This window comes from Ischnura elegans, chromosome 11 (genome assembly GCF_921293095.1).
Source record: "Ischnura elegans chromosome 11, ioIscEleg1.1, whole genome shotgun sequence".
Lineage (NCBI taxonomy): Eukaryota > Metazoa > Arthropoda > Insecta > Odonata > Coenagrionidae > Ischnura > Ischnura elegans.
Window position 1 is genome coordinate 58,693,641 of NC_060256.1, and position 21,071 is coordinate 58,714,711.

A 21,071-nucleotide genomic window follows, 5' to 3' on the forward strand; every position below is an offset into this window, starting at 1 on the left:
TGAAGGACTAATTTAAGCAACTATTTAAGTCTACATAATTATCTGGTTTTCGGCGCATAAAATGGTGTAATGGAAAAGAAATCCTGATTTTTTAGTTTGTCAAATTTCGGTAAGACTTGAGACGTATATCCCAAAAATCTATATTGTTTATCCATTCAGACACTTAACTTAGATAGTTTTCGGCGAAATGTATACGATAGTATAGCTTCAATAAGATATAATTGCTAAACAAAAGAAAATATCTAGTTTAAATTGATTACAACAACACAGTTTCAGCCTGAAATTCTTCACATGTAAATAAGATTTGAAGAATAAAATCAGAAGAACCAGGCGTCATGGAGTAAAATTCTTCCATAAAGAAATAAACACTTGCAAGTTTCAATGATTATAAAATTTTATTCCGACCTATGTTTCAATATTACTACATGACGTTAAGCCTGAATCACACGATCATTTGCTTCGTCCCTCCTAGTCGCATCGAGAAATCGCTTTTCGGGACCGGAAAAGTGATGGCTCGAATGATCATTTTTCCGAATCACACGGTCTCTCCTGCCGTCGCATCTCGCATCATTTCCGATATCGCAGCAAGATGCAATCGCCGTCTATCGGTGTTTGTTTATCTATGTCGTTCCCACGATTGTCAAACGTTGCGCTGCAATCGCTCCATACGGGCAAGCGTTCTGAATGGCTGATACTCGGTTTCAGTGACGGTTTCAGCGAAGGAAAAAGCGACCAGACGAATGATGAAAAAAGTGATAGGAATTCTCATGATTGGAGTGATCGTGAAAAACAATTACGCACGACGATCATTTCCGAGTGATCACTCGAAAATGACGAAAAAAATGATAATGTGATTCAGGCTTTACTACATGATCATGGCCTTGTAGATGATATTGTAACATCGAAACCTAGGTCGGAATAAAAGTGTGTAATCGTGGAAAATTGTTTGTTTCAAAGTTTCAATTGTTTTAGTTGTTGAAAAGTGTTTATTTCAACTAGCTATGCATAATATGATTTTTCAAAACTTAAACTGTGAATTTTCTAACTCATATTTCTCCTCTTTTCGTTTTAGCTCCTACTCCTCTTCCACTTTTCCTTTTCTTATTTCGCTTCTGCTTCATTTGTTTGTAAATTTTAATTCAATCATATTTTCAATAAACTTTGATGTAAAAAAAAGTTGTTTCTGTGATTTTCCATCATTCTCCTTCCTTCATTTTTTTTAATTAACTCCATTTTTAATTTGAAATTCTGGATAAAACTCGAGGTGCAGTTCCACTCATAATGAGTGTGTTCGAATGCATTGTCATCTGGTTCTGAGTTATTCCAGAAATTTTAGCAAATATAATCATAGAGTGGGTAAAATTACGCTGCAAAATTTGACTCACAATCAGACGAGACGAAAAACAATAAAGCGAGTTTATAAAAACGAAAAAAGAATTCATAAACTCACGTACACGTAACAGATAATGAATGCCTACGTAGAGTGAGCAGAGAGGACCCCTCAACCCTGTAAAACCTCATAATTTCCCATAAAAATGTTTCCCACTGATTGTTTTTTAGGGTAAAACCTTATAATATTTATTCTACGCTAGTTTCTTTGAACTAATATATTTCCTCCTAAATCCAGACACACTAGAGTAATCAATTGCAACTAGGCATTGATAGTGATTCCTATCCACCATTTATAATATAAAAATTATATGGTTTTAGAAATCCCAGTTTAGACGAATTGTAATGGTCAATTTTAACCTCATTTGAAAAAGGTCAGATTGACGCCCGTGCGATGCCATTCCACGTGACGTCACAGGGACCTAGATTCTATACGAGTAGATAGGAGTTTTACATCGTCTGATATTACCAATGCATGCATGTGGCACAGAGCTCAGGGAAACATTTCTTAATAATTACCCATTTAAATTGCCTATGGTGGGAAAGTTTCCTTCATTCGATAAGGTATTAATAATCCTTATTTAAGCCAAGAGCTACCTGCTAGCAGGGCTCATAGCCTCGCACGAAGGTGGCCTCACATGACGGCAGTCGGAACCATAATGACGTCACACAGGCTTTTTCCTCCATTCATACTTAGCCGTCGCGTTCTCGCGCGCTTGAAATTTTTCACTTTTCCTTTGATCGCGATAAATAGATATCGTCATTTAAAAATCTAAAAGCGTGAAATACGTACTACAGGAGTAATAATATTTAGATTTAGGCAATGCAATAATAATAGGAAACCACCCTATTTACAAATTAAAGATTTTATACTGAGAAAGTATAGGGATGGGCGGATACATTACGATGAAAATGAAATGAAAATATAAAACAGAAGATGTAATAAAAGAGGTTGTGCACTTTCAAGGGTTTGTATATATCTAAAAAAATCTTTGTTGAAAAAAAATAAAGAGAAAAAATATTTTAAATCCCTAGGAACACCGGTCCAAAATAGTGCTCCGACAACAGAAAAAGATTCATGATGAGTGGTCGTTCTGCGTTGGGGGAAATCAGGAGTCATTCTAGTCAAAATGTTGGACTTACTATTATTTCTGACAGAAAAAAATTGCTTCAAGTAACTATGTTGTCCATTTTTAAAAAGAGATTAGATGAATTTAAGTATACCGGGACTAGCCACGGTGATGACTTTACGGGAGTCACCCGCAATGCACAAATTGTGCGAAAAATCCACAGAGAAAAAAATCATTCGCCTTGACCGGGATTCCTCTCGGGAACCCGGATCCCTCGATTTCCGGCCGAGTGCTTTAGCCAGTTAAGCTACCGAGGCGTCATTCTTCCCTGTGGAAATTTGTGGACTATACCGGACATGGTAGACCGGACAATTTGTGCATTGCGGGTGACTCCCGTAAAGTTATCACCGTGGCTAGTCCCGGTATACTTATATTCGTCAAGAGAGAACACCTCTATGTGTTCAAAGTTCAGGCTTTACTCTCCGGCTGTGGCGCTATGCGCACGATTTGGACTTTTCGTCGCATATTATGCTCGGCAGTCCATACTACCATGTCCGGTATAGTCCACAAATTTCCACAGGGAAGAATGACGCCTCGGTAGCTTAACTGGCTAAAGCACTCGGCCGGAAATCGAGGGATCCGGGTTCGAATCCCGGTCAAGGCGAATGGATTCTTTCTCTGTGGATTTTTCGCACAGAGATTAGATGTACCAGGCAAGTATTTCCTCTTAGTTTTTGCCTTCGACCATGCAAGACGGGTGAAATGGGGGGAAATATGTTCGTCCTTATTTACGTTGAAAATATACAGGGAGAGCACAATGCCTTTCCCAGATAAAAAAATTATTATAGAATAACCATTTGACATAATAATTTAAATTTAAATGGCTATATCCAGGACAGAGTCTTCACCACAAAAGTAGCTGACGTCTACGAACTGAAGGCTAGGATACAAGCTGCTGTGGGTACTGTGACAGAACGCAACAAAACACCCCGCGGGAACTAGAATACCGCTTCGACATTCTCCGAGCTACCAATGGAGCACACGTTGAAGTTTACCAATGTAAGTGATCTTGAAAAAACTAGTAACACTGACCTATGTAACAATTTATTTATTATTATTAGTATTCTACCGATTAAGGTAGGTTTTCATGGAGTATTCAAGAAGTGAGCTGGGAGCCTCCCTTTCCTTCCAGCACTATCTTCTTTAATTCACTGTAAGGCCTACTCTCTTTCAATCTATCTAAAAATCCTCTTCTTTTCCTTCCTCTCCCTCGTTTCCCCAACATTCTACCCTCCAACACCATTTTCAACATCCCCTCACCGCTAAGCACTAACTCCATCCATACCTTCTGTCTCCTCCGTATCTCATCTAAAAGCTGTCTCTCCTCGCCAACCATATCCAGCACTTCGTCATTCCTTTTCCTCTCCGTCCATTTCACCCTCTCCATTCTTCTCCATACCCACATCTCGAATGCCTCCAATCTTCTCTCGTCTTCTTTCCTCAGTGTCCACGTTTCCGCACCGTAGAGAGCTACACTCCACATCAAACTCTTCGCTAACCTTTTCTTTAAACTCTTACACAACGATCCTCTCAGAAGCTCCTTCCTGTTCATGAATGCCTCCTTCGCTAATGCGATTCTCTTCCTGATGTCCTTACTACTGTATCCGTTTTCCTCTAACGTACTGCCTAAATAGTTGAATTGCTCAACCTGCTCAAGTTTTTCCCCACCCACCTTTATCTTGAGTCTCACATTCCTCCCTATGTAACCCTATCTATGTAACAATATCAAATTTAAATTATCATGTCCAACGGTTATTCTGTAATAAATTTTGAAAATCAGGGGAAGACTTCATGTCCACCCTGTATTATACCATTAAGTGTTTTCCCATCCCCCATTTTACCCATGGACTTCCCTAAATCAAAGGCAGAGTGGCTCTTCCGTTCTCCGACAAAAAAAATCCGAATACTCTTACCCCTCCTCTTTCCTCTCTTATCAATTTTCCTTTCCAGAATATTATCTCTCTTTCCTATGACTCATCCTCGTATCCTCTATCTATCAGCTTCCCTCCGACATTCACCATTGAGGAAGTGCACGGCTCAATCGCAAGTGTGTAACTACAGTATTCAGAATATGTTCAACATTTATCAAGTAGTGCTTTCAAGAAATATTCCATAGTGCGGTGCCGCAAGGATAATTTATTCTTCAGCTTCAAGGATTATTGTCACGAGTCACCGATGGACATCATATGAAGAGCAAAAGATCTACCTATCTTAGCAATTTCCTATTTACATCCTCAACCTGTTCTCTTCCAATGATCACTACCTATACCACATTCCAAACCTATTCAGAGAAAATCTTCACGCACCCATCTCCATAATTCGGTCCCTCCATCCACGTTTTCGGCTGGATAAATGTGGTCCCAAACAAGGTAAGTGCTAAAACAAAGGAAATTCTCGATTCACGTTTAGTTTCCAACCGAAAATGTCTACATAGGCAGAAAAAATAGCAATTGTGAAAGTGTCAGTATTCTCGACGGGGCATGAACTAAACAAACCAAATTTTATTTTGAGTGATAGGGATAGTAAGATGAAAGCCTCTGTCAAAAAGAAACCCTCACCTTGATTTAAGGGCGTGAAAGTCGAATGAAAAAACGCACACATATTTTGACGATCATTATCTATTGGAAGATTCACATCTAAGGAGTGGGCAAATACACTCCTCCCTCGCATGAGAGCCTATCTGAAAGCCCTCGAGAAGTCTGCAAGCCTGTCTTTTTTCAAGGCGAGTGATGTTTTATCTCTTCAAAGTGAATGGGAGAATAGATAAGCGTACCCAAAAAGATAATTCTCGCAGAAATACTCCACACATAACAAGCAACAGTTCTTCCATGAACTATTAATACCTGAATCATAAGTCGAACGAAAGTGGTACCAGAGTGAACTTCATTGTCGCGTGGATTACCAATTTGGGAGTAAATTGCATAAAATAAGGTTAGTGAAACATATTACTAATTCACCCATGATTTCCAAAACTCACTGATTATCTATTAGCCTGGTGTACTCTGATAACTGGTAAATATATCGAACAGTCTCGGACGGTGACATGAAAGGAGGAAGAACTACATGGTTATCAATTTGATGTAAGCTGAAAAGACACAGCCCAGAAGAAATTTAGAGGCCAAAAGAAATTATTATTCAGTGCAGAAAGTTTATCGGGTGATATGGAAGGTTAATAAAGCACAATAAATACATTGAGATCGATATAAAAGACCTTCATTTATAATTTAAGCTATCGAACACTAATGTGCAGCAAATCGGAAATGACTAATCTGTGTATTGCAACAGACCGAAAGGCTACAGTTAGATAAAAAATAATTGCTGACGACACCACTTCGCTGACGTTTATGCGAATAATAAAAATAACTTGGTATTTTTGCCACGCAAACTTGATATATACGCGAATGGCGTCAATATCATTTTTTTTATTCGACCGAAAATGAAGGATATGCGCTGTAGCTGGCCGAGATAATAAGAGAGCTATCGTGAAAAATATGGAGTTTAGTCTATATTTCTGACCTGAAGACGCCAGCAGGATGGCCGGAGAAACTGTCGTCACTTATGGACATCTAAACGCGGAGGAACGCCCGGAAGCCAAGACTCATATGAGGAAGGAGATGGTCGGTGAAGGACGAAGGCTAAAGGAAGTGGTCGTGCATAACTAGAACGATAATACATTTGACGAATATCATTCGAAATAAGGATTAGGATAAGCCTTTTCTTGAGAACACTAGCTACTGCACGCGATCCTCTCGGAAATTGCGAACTCAGAATAGATGATTTTTTTCTCACTATTTTTAATAAGAATAATAGAAAGAAAATTCGATTTAACAACGAAAAATAAATGGTTAGCCACATAATAAAAAGTCGCGTTCAATGCACATTCTAATTTTTTCATATTTTTGCCAACAAAACGTACCTTGCATCTCATAGTTCCTTTTATATCTTCGCCAAACTGCTGTCGTCATAATCATCACTGGTCAACAATCCTAGGATCGATTTGACGCAGCTCTCCACTCAGTTCTCCAATAAGCTAATCTTTTCACACCTACGTATTTCTTCTTTTTCACATCCTTCTTTACCTGTACCACATATTTTGTTCAAGGTCTTCCTTTTCCGTTCTTGCAATCCAATTGTCCATCAACGATTGTCTTCATCAGGCCATCATGTCTCAAGAGGTGGCCTATAAGGCTGTTCCGTCTTCTTGTTAAGGTTTTCATGAGGCTTCTCCTCTCTCCTACTCTACTTAGGACTTCTTCGTTACTAACTCGGTCGATCCATTTGATATTCATCATTCTTCTGTAGCACTTCGAAGGCCTCTATCCTTGCTTTCTCCGCTTCGGTCATTGTCCATGCCTCACTTCCGTATAGGAGCACACTCCAAATGTAGGTTCTTATAAATTGTTTCTTTACTTCCATATTTAAGTTTCCCGCTGTGAGCAGGTCTTTCTTTTGGTGGAATGCTCTCTTCGCCAGGGCTATTCTGCTGATAATTTCTTTTTTGCTTCTCCCGTCACTAGTTATCTTGCTTCCCAAATAGCCGAATTCATCCACCTCTTCAGTTTTTGCTTCCCTATTTTAATGTTAGCCTTGACTTCTTCTCTTCTGCTGCATACTAATACCTTGGTTTTCGTCGTGCTTATTTCCAGTTGATATTTGCACATTACCCAACCCATATTAGCCAGAATATTTTTCAAATCCTTCTCTGTTTCTACTATGACGGCTATGCCATCGGCATATCTTAGCATGCTAATTTCTTCTCTTTAGATATTCACTTCTAATGCCTTTTCTTTGATTTCATTAATGGCTTTCTCGATGTAAACGTTGAAAATTACGGGTGACAATGCACAGCCTTGTCTCACTCCTTTCCTAATTCTTGCCTCTTCACAGATGGGTCCTGATTTTATCACCGCTACTTGTTTTTTTAATAAAATTTATCCCAACTCATACATAGATTTTTTATACATGAACACATATATTCTTCAACCGCGTGGCGTTCCGGCGCCTCATTAGAAATACACACCATAGGCTTATAAAACAATTCCATGGATATGATAAGTACGCCATTCCGCAGAAATATGGCTAACAGTTTCATTTATAAACTATCAGCACAGCCAATATTTATTATCAATAATTATAACAATAAGCTTTTGGCGAACCGAACGCGATATTTATACTGAATATTAGCTTAATATGAATATAGTAGTTACACAACCAGCAAGTATGACTTAATTGTCAAGTTTTTTTAATGCAAATTTTCACGAAAATACGAGTTCCGAAGGGAAAAACTTTTGTTGGATTGAGGTAAAATGGCAGATATATTTAAATTCAAAATATTTTGGGGTATCCTTTTTTTAGAATAAGTTTACCAAACCCTCTTGGCCACCTTACTCTTTTCTATACATCATTATAAGTAACGGCTCATACTTATTTGCATGGGTGCGCGCGAAAGGTAGTATGTAAAGACAAACAGGGTGGGCCTATATCGCCTACCTGGATTTGAGGAATGCCAGAGGGGAAAAGTTTGTTCAAAAGATATGAGAATTATAATCTCTAGCGCTGCAGCGTCTTTAGAGCAAATAAAGTATTTGTTTCGTGGTCTCCACCTCCTTTTCCCATACCAAGGGTAAGCTCAGTAGAACTCGTCAAAGCACAGTGAAAGCAAATATGTAAGCTACCTCGAAGCCTCTGAGAAATTGGTTTTCTGTTTTCAATTCAGGATATCAATGCTCTGCTTCAAAATTCTATTTCCATTAACATGTATCCGTGTATTACAATTTAATAACTTAAAATACTTCCATTGTAAGGGCACGAGGAGCAGAAAAATATAAAAGTTAAAAAAAAAGGTGCATGAAAGGAAACAGGAAGAGGTATTTCCATTTCTATACCACCAAGCGCTTCATAATCTCGGAATAGACGATCTACAGCAGAAATTTTGTGAAAAAATTAGCATTAATCCTTACCCTCATGGTAAACTAGGTAATCAATCGACTTCTACAACTGATTTCAACGGTCATTTTACGATCCGTACGTCAGAACGGTCAACGATTTTATCGGTCATTGAGGTAAAATATGTAAATAAATATTTAAGCCACCTTGAAGCGACGGAGAAATCGGTTTTTGTGTTTTCAATTCAGTCTTTCAATTTTCTGATGCAATATTTCATTTCCATTAATATATTCCCGTGCATCACTTTGTAATAATTTAAAATACTTCCTTTGTAAGTAAACGTAAGGCTGAAAACATGCAAGATAAAAATGGTACATGAAAATGAAACAGAATGAAGACATTGATCAATTCATATGCATCAATTGCTTAATTATCAAGGAACACAGTGGGGAAAACCTTTCTCTAAAGATATGCTAAGTATATTCTCCAGCGCAGCATCTTAGAGCAGACAGTGGACAGACAGCAACAGTCGAAACCTTGGTCTGTGTGTCTAAAAATTGTCTCTGAAACTGTAAAAAGTTGATTTACATTTCTTTTGGAGAGGTTACTCTAGATTCGGATTATCACATTTCGCCGGGCAGGAAATCATCCTTCCGCCGTCTGATATCAATGGTGAAAACTTTTTCCGCTACAAATAACTCAACGCCTAGTAGATATCTGCTCGATGACTTATGCTTAAAGTTCTTCGTAGCGTAATGGTAAGATGGATCTTAGTTGATGCTATAAATTTCATACTTTTCCTTTCCGTAACTATTTTTTATGAAAGTTTGTCACTTGTACTTTCTCATCGCCGCATCTTCTGTCGCAACGCCAAAATTAAAAATTTCATCTCAATTTTAACTGTGAAATGTATGTTTTAGCATGCGATGATAATTATCTCTGCCAAAATCTCCTCCATATATTCTCGTATTTGACAAAAATGATAGACGGAGTGAAAGCGAAAATAAGGTGGTTGGTAAAAGTATAAGGCAGTTGTTAAACAGGATACCAATTAATGAATATGCGCGAAATGTGCCTGTGTCAATATTTAACAGTTAGATTGACGATGTGCAAGTCATTTAATACCGCTTTGTGCGACTTTTTTTCATCGCTACAAGGTAAATGAACTTTAAAGTGTATTACTTTTAAAAAATTTAATGATGTTTTAAACTAAAAAAAATTGGAAATAAAAATATTAAACATTAAAAGGACAGAAGGTTTCCTGTTCATGATTTTATCACTGCTGGTCGTCCATAAGGAAAAGTGAAAATCGCTTAATATGAAGCTTAAATGACAGATAAAAGTCAATATCAATAAGTAAATAAAACATCAATAAGTCACTTACGTTTCTGAAGATATTTTAATTTGCCATCAATGAAACCAATGTAACATTTTACTTATTAAATTATTTTATATCCTTGATTATCGGTAGCCCATTAAAATTCCATTCAAGTAAATAATAAAAATAATAATTGATTCCATAATAATAAAAAAATATTGTGTCCATTATTCTAGTTTTGAAGTTTCTGCTGAAAGTCATAACCAACAAAGTATAAATTGTGCATGGTAAAGGTTATTACGCGCGTTGGCAGAAAATGATATTCTACGAGTTACGACCCAAACTGTCTATGACTATGATGTTCTTGACTTTTTATCGTCCATGCTCTTATCTAGCGAAGTGGAAGCGTAACTTTTAAAAAACTCGACGTGTGGTATTTGATGGAGGCGACCGACAGCTAAGATCATTTGCGCCATGAGGGAAAGGTGTGGAAAGATGGAGAGAAACATTATCGTAGTAAATAAAGGCCCATTAATGGTGCATTTCTGACTATTATAAATATACTCAAAACACATATAGCAAGGTGAAATTTACAACAGTATTTCAACACAAGATAATGGCTATAGTCTGTTCACTTTATGTCTGCGGGTGAGCTTTCGTGAGAGTCCGGACACTCTCGGATGGCTTCGCTGATATGGGAGGGGTAGTACCGAGAGAGAGAGAGAGGAGGAGCGAACATAACGTTGCCAAATGTACATAGCCGCCCTACTTTGTCGCTGAAAATGCGTGAGTCATAGGTGGCCACAGGTATTTTGGCCCCGGCGCGCCGCGGCGCCGAGACAATATACCTACTCATTTGGAAGGCATAGGGAATAATCCTTTCACAGAAGCCCACGACATTGTCAGCTATCGCGATGAATGAGGCACCGTTGATGGAAGGCTTACTTAGTCACATACAAGGAGAACGCGTGAGGTTTGGCAACACTGCTCCACGAGCAGATTCACGATGTTTACTCGGTGGAAGTCTGAGAGCGACTCACTGAGGCCACGCCTACTGTTTGCTGATTGGAAAAGGCAAAGTCACATGTCGAAAAACTTTCCCTCCCCACATCTCCACTAGCTTTGGCCACACCAGCTCACCCGCAGAGATTAAATGAACAGAGTATATATCCATCTGGATTTTTGTATTGAAAAACATATTATAGCATAACTAACTCTTTCCTATACCATTATGGGCAGATTTAGGGGGTCAGCATTAGCTCTTAACGAAAGGCATCATGGAGTTCACAGCTTCACGTCCCATCCGACGGATTGCTGCGCTTGAAATTCCCTCTACACAACATTCAATCAGAGATCGGGCAGTCTCCGAAAATTCTCCGCCACCGCCGGAATTTGAACCCAAGGCCTCGGGGTGGAAAGCCAACACTTCAGCCACCACACCGACCCGAACCCCAAAAACCCATAATTTGTAAAGGAAATACAGATATATGTACGACAATGCACAGCCTTGTGTCACTCCTTTCCTAATTCTTGCTTCTTCACGGCTGGGCTCTGATTTTATGACCACTGCTTGGTTTTTGTGTAAACTGTGGATGATTCTTCTGTCATTGTGATTTTACTATAAATAAACCCGGTGTGTTGTATACCTGAAGGGTTCACCTTGAACCCTCAAACTCTCTGTAGTTTGTGCATATCCAACGATTTGATCGATGGGTTTTTCTTAATTATAGTAAAATTTTTTTGTTTATAGATGGATGCAACAACTACAGGAGTATGAGGGTTCAAGGTGAACCCTTCAGGGAAACAACACACCGGGGCCGGGAACCAAGCCAGTGGCTTATACGCCCGAACACCCGATGCAAAACTACAGTAAAAATAATTCTTTGTTCTAGGAAAATGAATAGCAGAGGTACCAGGTTAACGGCAGAGGACATCGGGTTTCCTGAGAACTTCCGCCACGTCTTGCAAATCGCATGGAATGATGATGGGGAGTTAGAAGTTATCAATTCGATGGAACCAGAACTCGAGCAGTTGTTTCAAATCGTAAGACTATGCATTAAAGTAGAATTTAAGCAAACTACTCTATTGCCGCGACGTGAAAAGAGTTAGTTTATCTTATTAAGAGACCAGGGACAGGGGAATTTGGAATCCGTCTCAACCATTATAAAAGATACAGTGTCCGGCGTGATACGGTGGAAATCTTTGATATTCAGCTTAGTAAAACCACTTGTCTGTTTCCACACACTTTTATTAAAACCAACCATAGTTTCGGCAACTTGTGCCATTATCAAGGTACATAGCCTTGGGTGACAGCCTTTTTATATCGGTTTTTCAGGAGGGGAGATGGAGGGAGGGGAGGGGTTATTGGGGTGTTTTCATTCCAAGGTATGTAAGGTATAGGTATGTAAGGTATGTAAGGTAAGGCTAAAGGCAGTTGAATCTGTGAAATATCTAGGGGTTAGACTCAATAATGATCTATCGTGGAATAAACATATTCGAGAAATAACCGGTCAAGCTAATCGTAAAATGGGTTTTGTTAAAAGAATATTAGGAAAGTGCGACGACAAAGTGAGAGATATTAGCTACTTTTCACTCGTTAGACCACATTTGGAATACGCTGCCAGTGTTTGGGACCCTTATGAAAAAGGCTTAATAACAGAGTTAGAACGCGTGCAAAGAAGAGCTGCCAGGTATGTGAAAGGTCGTTACGATAGTCTTGTTAGTGTAACTGACCTCTTAGATAAACTCGGATGGGAATCTCTGTCGGACCGTAGATTGAAAAAGAGACTAAACCTTTTAGATAAATTCAAGAGCAGTGTCTTTTCTGACGAAGTTAACCATATCTTGCGGACGCCAACGTACTACGGAAGATCAGATCATATAAATAAAATAAGAGAGATAGATTGCAGAACAGACAGATTCCGAATGTCATTTTTTCCACGATCAATAAGAGATTATAACGGCAGCAATATAACGCGTAAATAGATTGCATGACTTGTAGTGTAGCCTACTAACCTATGTAAAACTTACTGCATGTTTCTGAATTTCTATTCTATATTCTATTTCTAACAGCATATAGTAGTATAGTTTGTTATTATACGGGACGTTTCTTGGACGGTGTGGTGTGCATGTGGGAGTCCAAATGCATGCTGCATGCTGGTGATTGATCACCCCCTGCCAAACACCCTAGAGGTGGCTCGCAGGGTAATTTGTAGATGTAGATGTATGTAAGATGACGTCGATGGGCGATGGGTGGGTGGTAGGGTAATGTTCAGGAGGGGTGAGTGGAATGGGAACATATGGTCGTTACATAATTTAAAATTAGCGGGGCAATTAACAATTTCAAACTGTTCTCACTGTTCTTCAAACTGTTCTTGGCTGTCACCCAAGGCTATTTATACCTTGATAATGGCACAAGAGACCGAAACCATGGTCGGTTTAAATAAAAGTGTGTGGAAACAGACAAGTGGTTTTACTAAGCTGAAAATCAACCATTATATTTGCCGGCCTCGTTGGCAGCTGGGTCAAGTTCTCGTCTATCTTGCAGACCATGGTTATTTGTGATAGTACGTTGTTGATTGTTAAAAAATCCCCTTATGGGCAGTGGCGGAACTATGGCTGGGGCTAAGAGAACTATAGCCCCCCACGCCTTGGGTATCCAATTTACACTAGATAGAATGGTAATTTTTTCCTACCCCCACTACTGCTGGAATTTTAACCCCCATTTAGCCCCCCCCCCCTTGTCCCTATCCTGGATCCGCCATTGTTGATGTTGTTTTATGACACCCGACTTTTTGCGATTTTTTCTATTTAATATACTCAGAACAATTCCAGAATCCGAAAATGATAATTTTTTGCGGCGGAAAAGCCGGAAATTAAAATCTGAAAAGGAAAAAAAACTATTTCAACAAAAAAGGACGTTTTGATGCATGCGTGATATCACCAGTGATAAATTTTTGACTAACTCACTGATTCATTGCTGAAGGTTGTGATGGATAGGTGAAGGTAGAGGATTTTGTTCGCGGATGTCCGAGGGCTTCACCTGGTATTTGAAACCGGGAACTTTCGATGAGAAGCCAATCTTAATGAATAATATATGACTATATGAATATGACTAATATGTGTAAAATTATATCAAAATCTATCACTATGCCATTTGCGATTCCACTTACATTGAGAATTTTGTGATCTATGTAATCTAGTCCACAACAATATTCTGGCCAACTGGTCAAAAACCGATTCACACTTATGACCACTGGTTTTATTTTCAGGGCGGAATCACCGACGGTAGCGCGGGCAATGATTCTGTCAGGGAATTCCTCAAACACTTCTTGGGTAAAAACGACAGGATGGCGGCGTTTAGACAGAAGATTCGCCAGACGGTGGAGAACAACTCACAGTCAGCCCCTTCGGAAGTTGCAGGGGCGTCTTCCGCCGAAACTTTACGCTCTCAAAACCAGGCGGACACCGAAGAAAGGCCTGCGCAAGAAGACACTACGCAGGAAACAACAAGCAATAGACGCCGGGTCAGGCCCGCCCCACCTCCGCCACCAAAGTCTCCGACAGCAAAGGAGGCACAACCCGTAAAGACACCGGTTCCAGCTCCACGATCCGTGTTTACTTACAGCCGTTACAGTCCAACCAGCGATTCGTCTGACAACGGGCCGGCGCAAAATCAGCAGCGAGAGGAGTCTGTGTACGACGTCCCAAAAAGATTAAAGATCCCAGAGACCGCAGTTAATCCTACCAATAAGGTAAGCTACGCTACGTTGAAATATCGCTGTTGTCCCAGGGAGAACACCAAGGTCAAAAATACGTCTTTTTGACGTCATTTAGATGGTCGAAAAAACGTCTTCATCCCACGTCAATAATACCTATTTCCTTCCCTCCACCATAACCCAATCACGACGTCTTCTGGTTGGTCAAAAAGACGTTTTTTAGACGTCAATTAGATGGTCCAAAAACCTCTTAATCACAGGTCAATAATTCCTCTTTTCTGCCCTCCACCATGACCTAACTACGACGTCTTCTGGTTGGTCAAAAAGACGTATTTTAGACGTCAATTAGATGGTCCAAAAAACCTCTTAATCACAGGTCAATAATTCCTCTTTTCTTCCCTCCACCATGAACTAACCACGACGTCTTCTGGTTGGTCAAAAAGGCGTCATTTCGATGGTCAAAAAACCTCTCGTCTTATTAGAACTCAAGTTCCCAGGTTTGCAGCCGTCTATTGCGAATATCAGTAAAGGCCGGTCTCAAAATAGGTAAAATTATGGTGATGTCATGGCATAGTTTCAAATTAAATTAGGTAGGAGTGGGAATTTGGGAAGGGTTAAGGGCGATTTTGGGAACTTTATGTTCATCTGAGGGTGATGGCGTGTAATCCCAAGAGAAAGTCAGCAATTCATTGTTTGTCGAGTGAAAAAATATTGAGAATTATAGTAGAGATTTTAAGTTGATCAGTAGAGGAGATAAATTTAGTTTCTTTTTAATTTTTTGTTGCCCATAAACCATGGAGCGCCGAGAATTATTCTAATTTTACATAACACATTTAATACATTGTCCGTAGATCGGAGACGTCTCAGGTGACTTGCCGCTACTTAAAGCCAGGCGGGGGAGGCGTAAAAATTATGAAAGGCTTTACCATGTGTACACCACGTACCTACGTGAAATACCTTCGGTGTAACTTCTAGTTTTAAGAGAAAAATCGTTGTGGCATCCAAATACTATAAAAACCCACTTCCGTTCAAAGACTGATTCATACAAATGTTTGTAGTGAACGAGACGAGTCACGAAAAAAATTCATAGAATCGATCCCCATTCTAAAATCGTCCGAAACCCTAGGAAAAATTGTCGCAACACTAAATTTTCTATCTATTAAAGTGTATCCAACTGCCTCCATGCCTCTACTTTTTGGGAGCATTCGGTGGTAGAAAAATAGATTTTTCAAAAATGCCACTTTTAGAATCTAGACCACTAGATACGTCGAGAAAATAGTTTTAACGTTCATCAAAGCTCTTTTAATTTTGGCCAAATCATACAATTTCACTATTTCGTAAATTATTATCTGAAAAACGGAGGGGGATGCGGTGTTGCGTCATTGAGTACATTTATTAGATTTCAGTGCAGTTTCAAGGAAAAACATTCGCTAAATAGATGATAAAACCATAATACAGCGTTAAATTGCTGTGAAATTCTCACTTTTCATAGTAGTTTTTCTTACGACATTGCTATTTTGTACTAACTTTTACCTAGTATTTAAAAGCCAGAATAGCGTCAAAATACATTTCCGGGCGTGCAATTTCCTAAACTTTTCCGGGGGAGTACCTCTGAATCCCCGTAAAGGCCGCTATATACGGTGAATCATCATGCGAATGATCATGCTGAATAATCAGGAGATTATTCACAGGATCATGCAAGCAAAATAGAGCATCATCTAATTTTCACTGAATGATCATTCGCCAGACGATTTATTCGCGAATTTTTCCGTTATACACGGCGAATGATTTCATTCGCATGATCATTTAGCATGATCATTTGCCGTGTATAGCGGCCATAAGAAGGGCCCCATCATGAGCCACAGCCGATTGCCCCTAATCACACCAAACCGCCCCTGGAAATACCTTTCCACTTAAAGCTCATTTGCGGCTTACTCCTTCGATGCACGCTGCTGCTGGCTATTCACCGGTTATTTCCTCAACTGACATTATACGCTTCATTGTATACGTGACCAGAAGGAATATCTTGGAGCCGTTGCACAGTGGGCTGAAATCGAAAAATGCTGGAAAAAATCTCAAAAACAATTTTTTTGATTGCGGAATCTGAAACTTTGCACAGTTATTGTCAATGCATTATTGCATTTTTTGACGCAAACCTTTATTCGTACGTTACTTTTTAAACAAATTACTTGGCCTCAAAGTTGAACAAATTACCACATTGAATTTTTTTCGAAATTCGGCACGTTAAAACACCTTCTGTAGCAAATCAATAGAAACAAAAATTTACCATATTATTATGCGGTTTATTATTGTTAATTCTTGGCAACTTTCACGACTAAGTTGTATTATTTGTAACCGATACGATACAAAATGGCGGACCCTGTTTTTCTTCGAAATTTTGTGTGCATGTAGGATTATAAAAAAAAAGGATCACCGAGTTACCTCGAGATATTTACACCACATATAAAACATAACCTCGTGTAGAATAAAGGTTTAGTTATCCAGTGTGCGAATATGTAAATACGATAAGACCTGCTTGTGAAAGCTTATTTCCATGTGCTTGCTCATTTCAGGAAGATACAGCAGAAAAGATGAGTGATGAAGAGATTTTAAATGTACTCTGCGACTATATTTCAAAGCGAGGCGGATTGGAAACGCTCAAGAGGGAGGTCACCACAGAACAAGAATATTCTGGAGAGAATCAATCGCATCCTAATCCTGCTCCCCGACCTTCATCTCTGGGAGACCAAGATACGAGGCCACAAAATCGAAATACCAACGGAAGTGATTTGATCGGTTCTTCTGTGAGCAGTGTTTCCCTGGACTCGGTCTTAAAGTGATTTGGTTGCTCTTCCAATTTGTTAATGAATGAACTAATTTATTAGTGAGTGCAACGCCGTGAGATTATATACTTGGTGTAAATGGTCCACGACCATCAGTTATGCTGTCAAATGTTTTCATTCATCTTGGCCTCTTCGGTCAATCAGAATAGTAAACAACTTAAACCTAATAGGGAGGTTCCTATTATATTTTTACTTCCTAAAACGAAATATTATTACTAGCGGAGTACATATTTCACGCTTTTCGATTTTTAAATGACGATATCTATTTTTAGCGAGTAAATGAAAAGTGATAATTTTCAAGCGCGCGAAAACGCGACGGCTAAGTATGAATGCTGGGAAAAGCCCGTGTGGCATCATTCTGGTTCCAGCTGCCGCCGTGTGAGGCCACCTTGGTACGAGGCTATGAGCGCCGATACGATGCAGGCTGCTACCAGGTAGCCCTTGGCTTAAATAAGGATTATTAATACCTTATCAATCGAAGGAAACTTTCCCAACATAGGCAATTTAAATAGGTAATGATTAAGAAATGTTTCCCTGAGCTCTGTGCCACATGCATGCATTGGTTATCTCAGACGATGTAAAACTCCAGACTAATCGTATAAAATCTAGATCACTGTGACGTCACGTGGAGTGGCATCGCATTGGCGCCAATTTGGTCGTTTTCAAATGAGGTTAAAATTGACCATTAACATTGGTCTAAACTGGGATTTCTAAAACCAAATAATTTGTATATTATGAACACACTAATGGTGGGTAACGAATCGCAATCAATGCCTTTCGTTTTCTTTGACGAAGGAAACTACCCTATTGAATATAATTTTACTAAATTTTAGTGGTTCCATGGAATATAAAATGTGTACCTATACGGAGTCCCACGTCCACTTTGAAAGCTTAAAGGAAAGTCAAGAAGTCACAACCTTAGAACCGGTGAGATATTGTTTTATTTGCGCATACAAAAAAGACGAGTATGGACTAATTGAAGTTGATAACCGCCTTCTCAATCTAAAAATTAATTTTAGAGTGAAACACTAATAAATAAATGTTTACTACATTTTTAAATTTAAAATAAGTGATCTTAATCCAGGGCTGGCCCTATTAATTTTCCGCCATTAACCTTCTGTCGGGTACAATGGATATGACAAGCACAGATCGAGGTTTTTTTTCTCGTTTCTTCGCGCCAATAGGCGGCACAGACCTTTGATGCTTGTAGTAGCTTTTTGTTTTGACATGCTCTATGCAGTGCTTCACTTCTCTCATTCATGAAACCAGATCAGTGGCGAATTATTCAGCATAATCAAGCAAAAAAAGGGCACAATAAAACAAAATAAGAGCATATTCAGATAAATAAGATAGCAAAATAAAAAAACACTGGTCTAATAGTATTCACATGCTAAAATACATTACATGCAATAATACTTAATTGCCTGAAGAGCACGTTAAATCGCACCTTGCTGGATCGGTATTATTCCGTATCAGAGCAAGTAAAGGGGTATATGCATAGCATGAAAGGCATCATGTAAATTTTCGACTACACTAATAATGGTGTTTTAAACTTTAAATGTGTGCCAATAAGCCATGCTAAGAGTTAATAATGCTTTTTCACATCTATGCCTCTCAGGAATATTGCGTCTGAACTCAACAATTCCAATATTGCGCCTGACGAATGGTTGAGGGGACATTATTTCCGCTTCTGACTTTTGAAGTGGAATTCAAAAAGGTCCAGTTACGACATAAAAATGAAATAAATACTACAAAAATAAAAATAAATATATCATGCTTCAATGAAGCAATAAGTATATAAGATTTAACACTTTCCCGGCGAACCACTTTTGAAAACTCTTCTCGGGATACCGCGCGGGTAAGATTATATGAGAGCGCCGACGTCTCGGGTACCAACTCGCTACCCATCTCACGGCTACTCAGATGGGTAGCGATGGCTTGTCTCAGTAGCCGTGAGATGGGTAGCGAGTCGGTACCCGAGACGTCGGCGCTCTCATAAAATCTTACCCGCGCGGTATCCCGAGAAGAGTTTTCAAAAGAAGCAATAAGTATTTAACAAAACAGAAAAACTAGTCTTAAAAGAGCTCTAAGTGCTTCACTTCGATACACATTCTCCGCAAGGACACTGAAATTCGAGGGGAAGCAAAATTTTCAAGTGAACATTCGAATTGAGGAATGTCACCAATATTACTTTAAACGTCATATTAGTTGAATAAATGGTTAAAAGAAGACGAAATGAAAATAATTATATATTTCCATACTGTTGGAGTACGCCGACCACGGACCAATTCATCTAAATTCACCCTAATCCTGGTTTTTTCTCACAGACGAACTTACAATTTCACCAGAAATTTCCTGATGGTTTTGAATTCCCTGACATTTCCCTGCTTCCCCTGATTTCTCTCACACTTGACTTCCATCATAAATACCAAACGCAGAGCTTTTGATGCATACTGTGATAAGGTTCACCATTCATTCATAACTTTCCATGCTACTCGGCGCGTTTTATAAGGGTAAAAACTAATTTATAACTGACGCAGCTTAAAGCTCCGTTTGTCCGCAAAACTTCCAGTCATAAAAATAAGAGAGCATATTTTAACTATTCCGACACTTTAAAAAATGAAGAAACTCGGGGAAATTTGATGATTCCTTCGTTAATTCTAGGTGGAACTTCTGACTGAATCTCAGGCCCCTTGCACACACCGATTTCGGACAGCCGGTAAAATATCGGCCGTCCACATTCCAACAGTGAAAAATGGGAGGGCATGGGAGCTTGCACATGTACCGGCCATTCACTGGCACCGGTAAAATGCCGGTTAGCAGCCGGTCATTGCCACTGTGGAACACCAGCCCCGCATACTGAGCTGAAATTCAAAAAAGCTGACCAAAAATCGCTGTAATATTAATTATCGCAAAATTAATGAAAATGTTTGTGAATTGTATATTGCAAAGATACACTGAAACTTATTTAGGATGATACAACCCACAATATTGTTTGGGACACCAATAACAACTAAAAATAAGGGAAAAATTGCGTGGAGCAGAGTTGCCGGGGGCAAGTCGAACCTTTGATACGGGAAAATCAAGGGAAAGATAGAATTTCGTCATTGTCTGACAACTTTATAGTTATCAAATAGCAGCGCATAGGGTAAATGATAATTAAAAGTTGCTATTGCGTCTTTAAATTTGAAAATTTAATCATTGAAACGTAATAATATAGAAGATTCCCATTAATAAATATTTTTTCTTGCCCCTTGCTCAAAAACAAAGACGTGCCACTTAAACCCCAATTCTGAGTTATAGGATTAAGACTCCTCATATTTAAAAATATTTTCCTCTCTCGCCAGAAGGTTTTTCACCTCCTCTGGTAAAATTTTACTTTACGGTGAACTCCGTCAGAACAAGAAGGAAAAGGATTTGATGAAAATAGGAACCTATGGAAAAGGTCATGGTTTGTGGCAATCTTAGACAATTTCCTGATAGGTTTTCAAGATATCCTTGCGCCGGACTTCCAATGCATCTTCAGAAAGCTGTCCAATTGGAAGAATGGCATACTTCACCATTCCCGCTTCATGTATTAAAACTTTGTGAACAATTGGTGCCTGTTATACCATGGAGTCTGAAACTCCTGGATTAGGTTTTTCATGGAACTTAATTAGAATTTCCGATTAATAATTTTTGACCAACTCGAGGATATTCGGGAGATATTTTAAAACAGCGACAGAAAATATCAAATTTTATTCGACTTCAGGAATCTACTATTCACTCTATTCACTCTAGAGTAATA

General features: G+C 39.0%; 1 protein-coding gene across 2 annotated transcripts; it reads left to right on the forward strand.

Annotated features, from left to right (window-relative positions):
• The first annotated feature begins 4,530 nt into the window (after positions 1 to 4,530).
• On the forward strand, positions 4,531 to 17,451 carry LOC124168347 (neural Wiskott-Aldrich syndrome protein-like). 2 transcript variants are annotated; one of them, XM_046546540.1, is made up of 4 exons: positions 4,531 to 4,888; positions 11,616 to 11,766; positions 13,995 to 14,477; positions 17,015 to 17,451. In XM_046546540.1, exons 1-4 carry the CDS (start codon positions 4,872 to 4,874, stop codon positions 17,279 to 17,281), a joined length of 918 nt encoding a protein of 305 aa, XP_046402496.1. In that variant the 5' UTR covers positions 4,531 to 4,871; the 3' UTR covers positions 17,282 to 17,451. The 2 variants fall into 2 exon arrangements, with proteins under 2 accessions (XP_046402496.1, XP_046402497.1); XM_046546541.1 differs by lacking the exon at positions 4,531 to 4,888 and adding an exon at positions 5,202 to 5,450.
• The last annotated feature ends 3,620 nt before the right edge of the window (positions 17,452 to 21,071 follow it).

Coding starts and splice junctions, on each gene's coding strand:
- LOC124168347 (XM_046546540.1), top strand. Junction 11,767..13,994: donor TCGAGCAGTTGTTTCAAATC/GTAAGACTATGC, acceptor TTTTATTTTCAG/GGCGGAATCACCGACGGTAG. Junction 14,478..17,014: donor CAGTTAATCCTACCAATAAG/GTAAGCTACGCT, acceptor TGCTCATTTCAG/GAAGATACAGCAGAAAAGAT.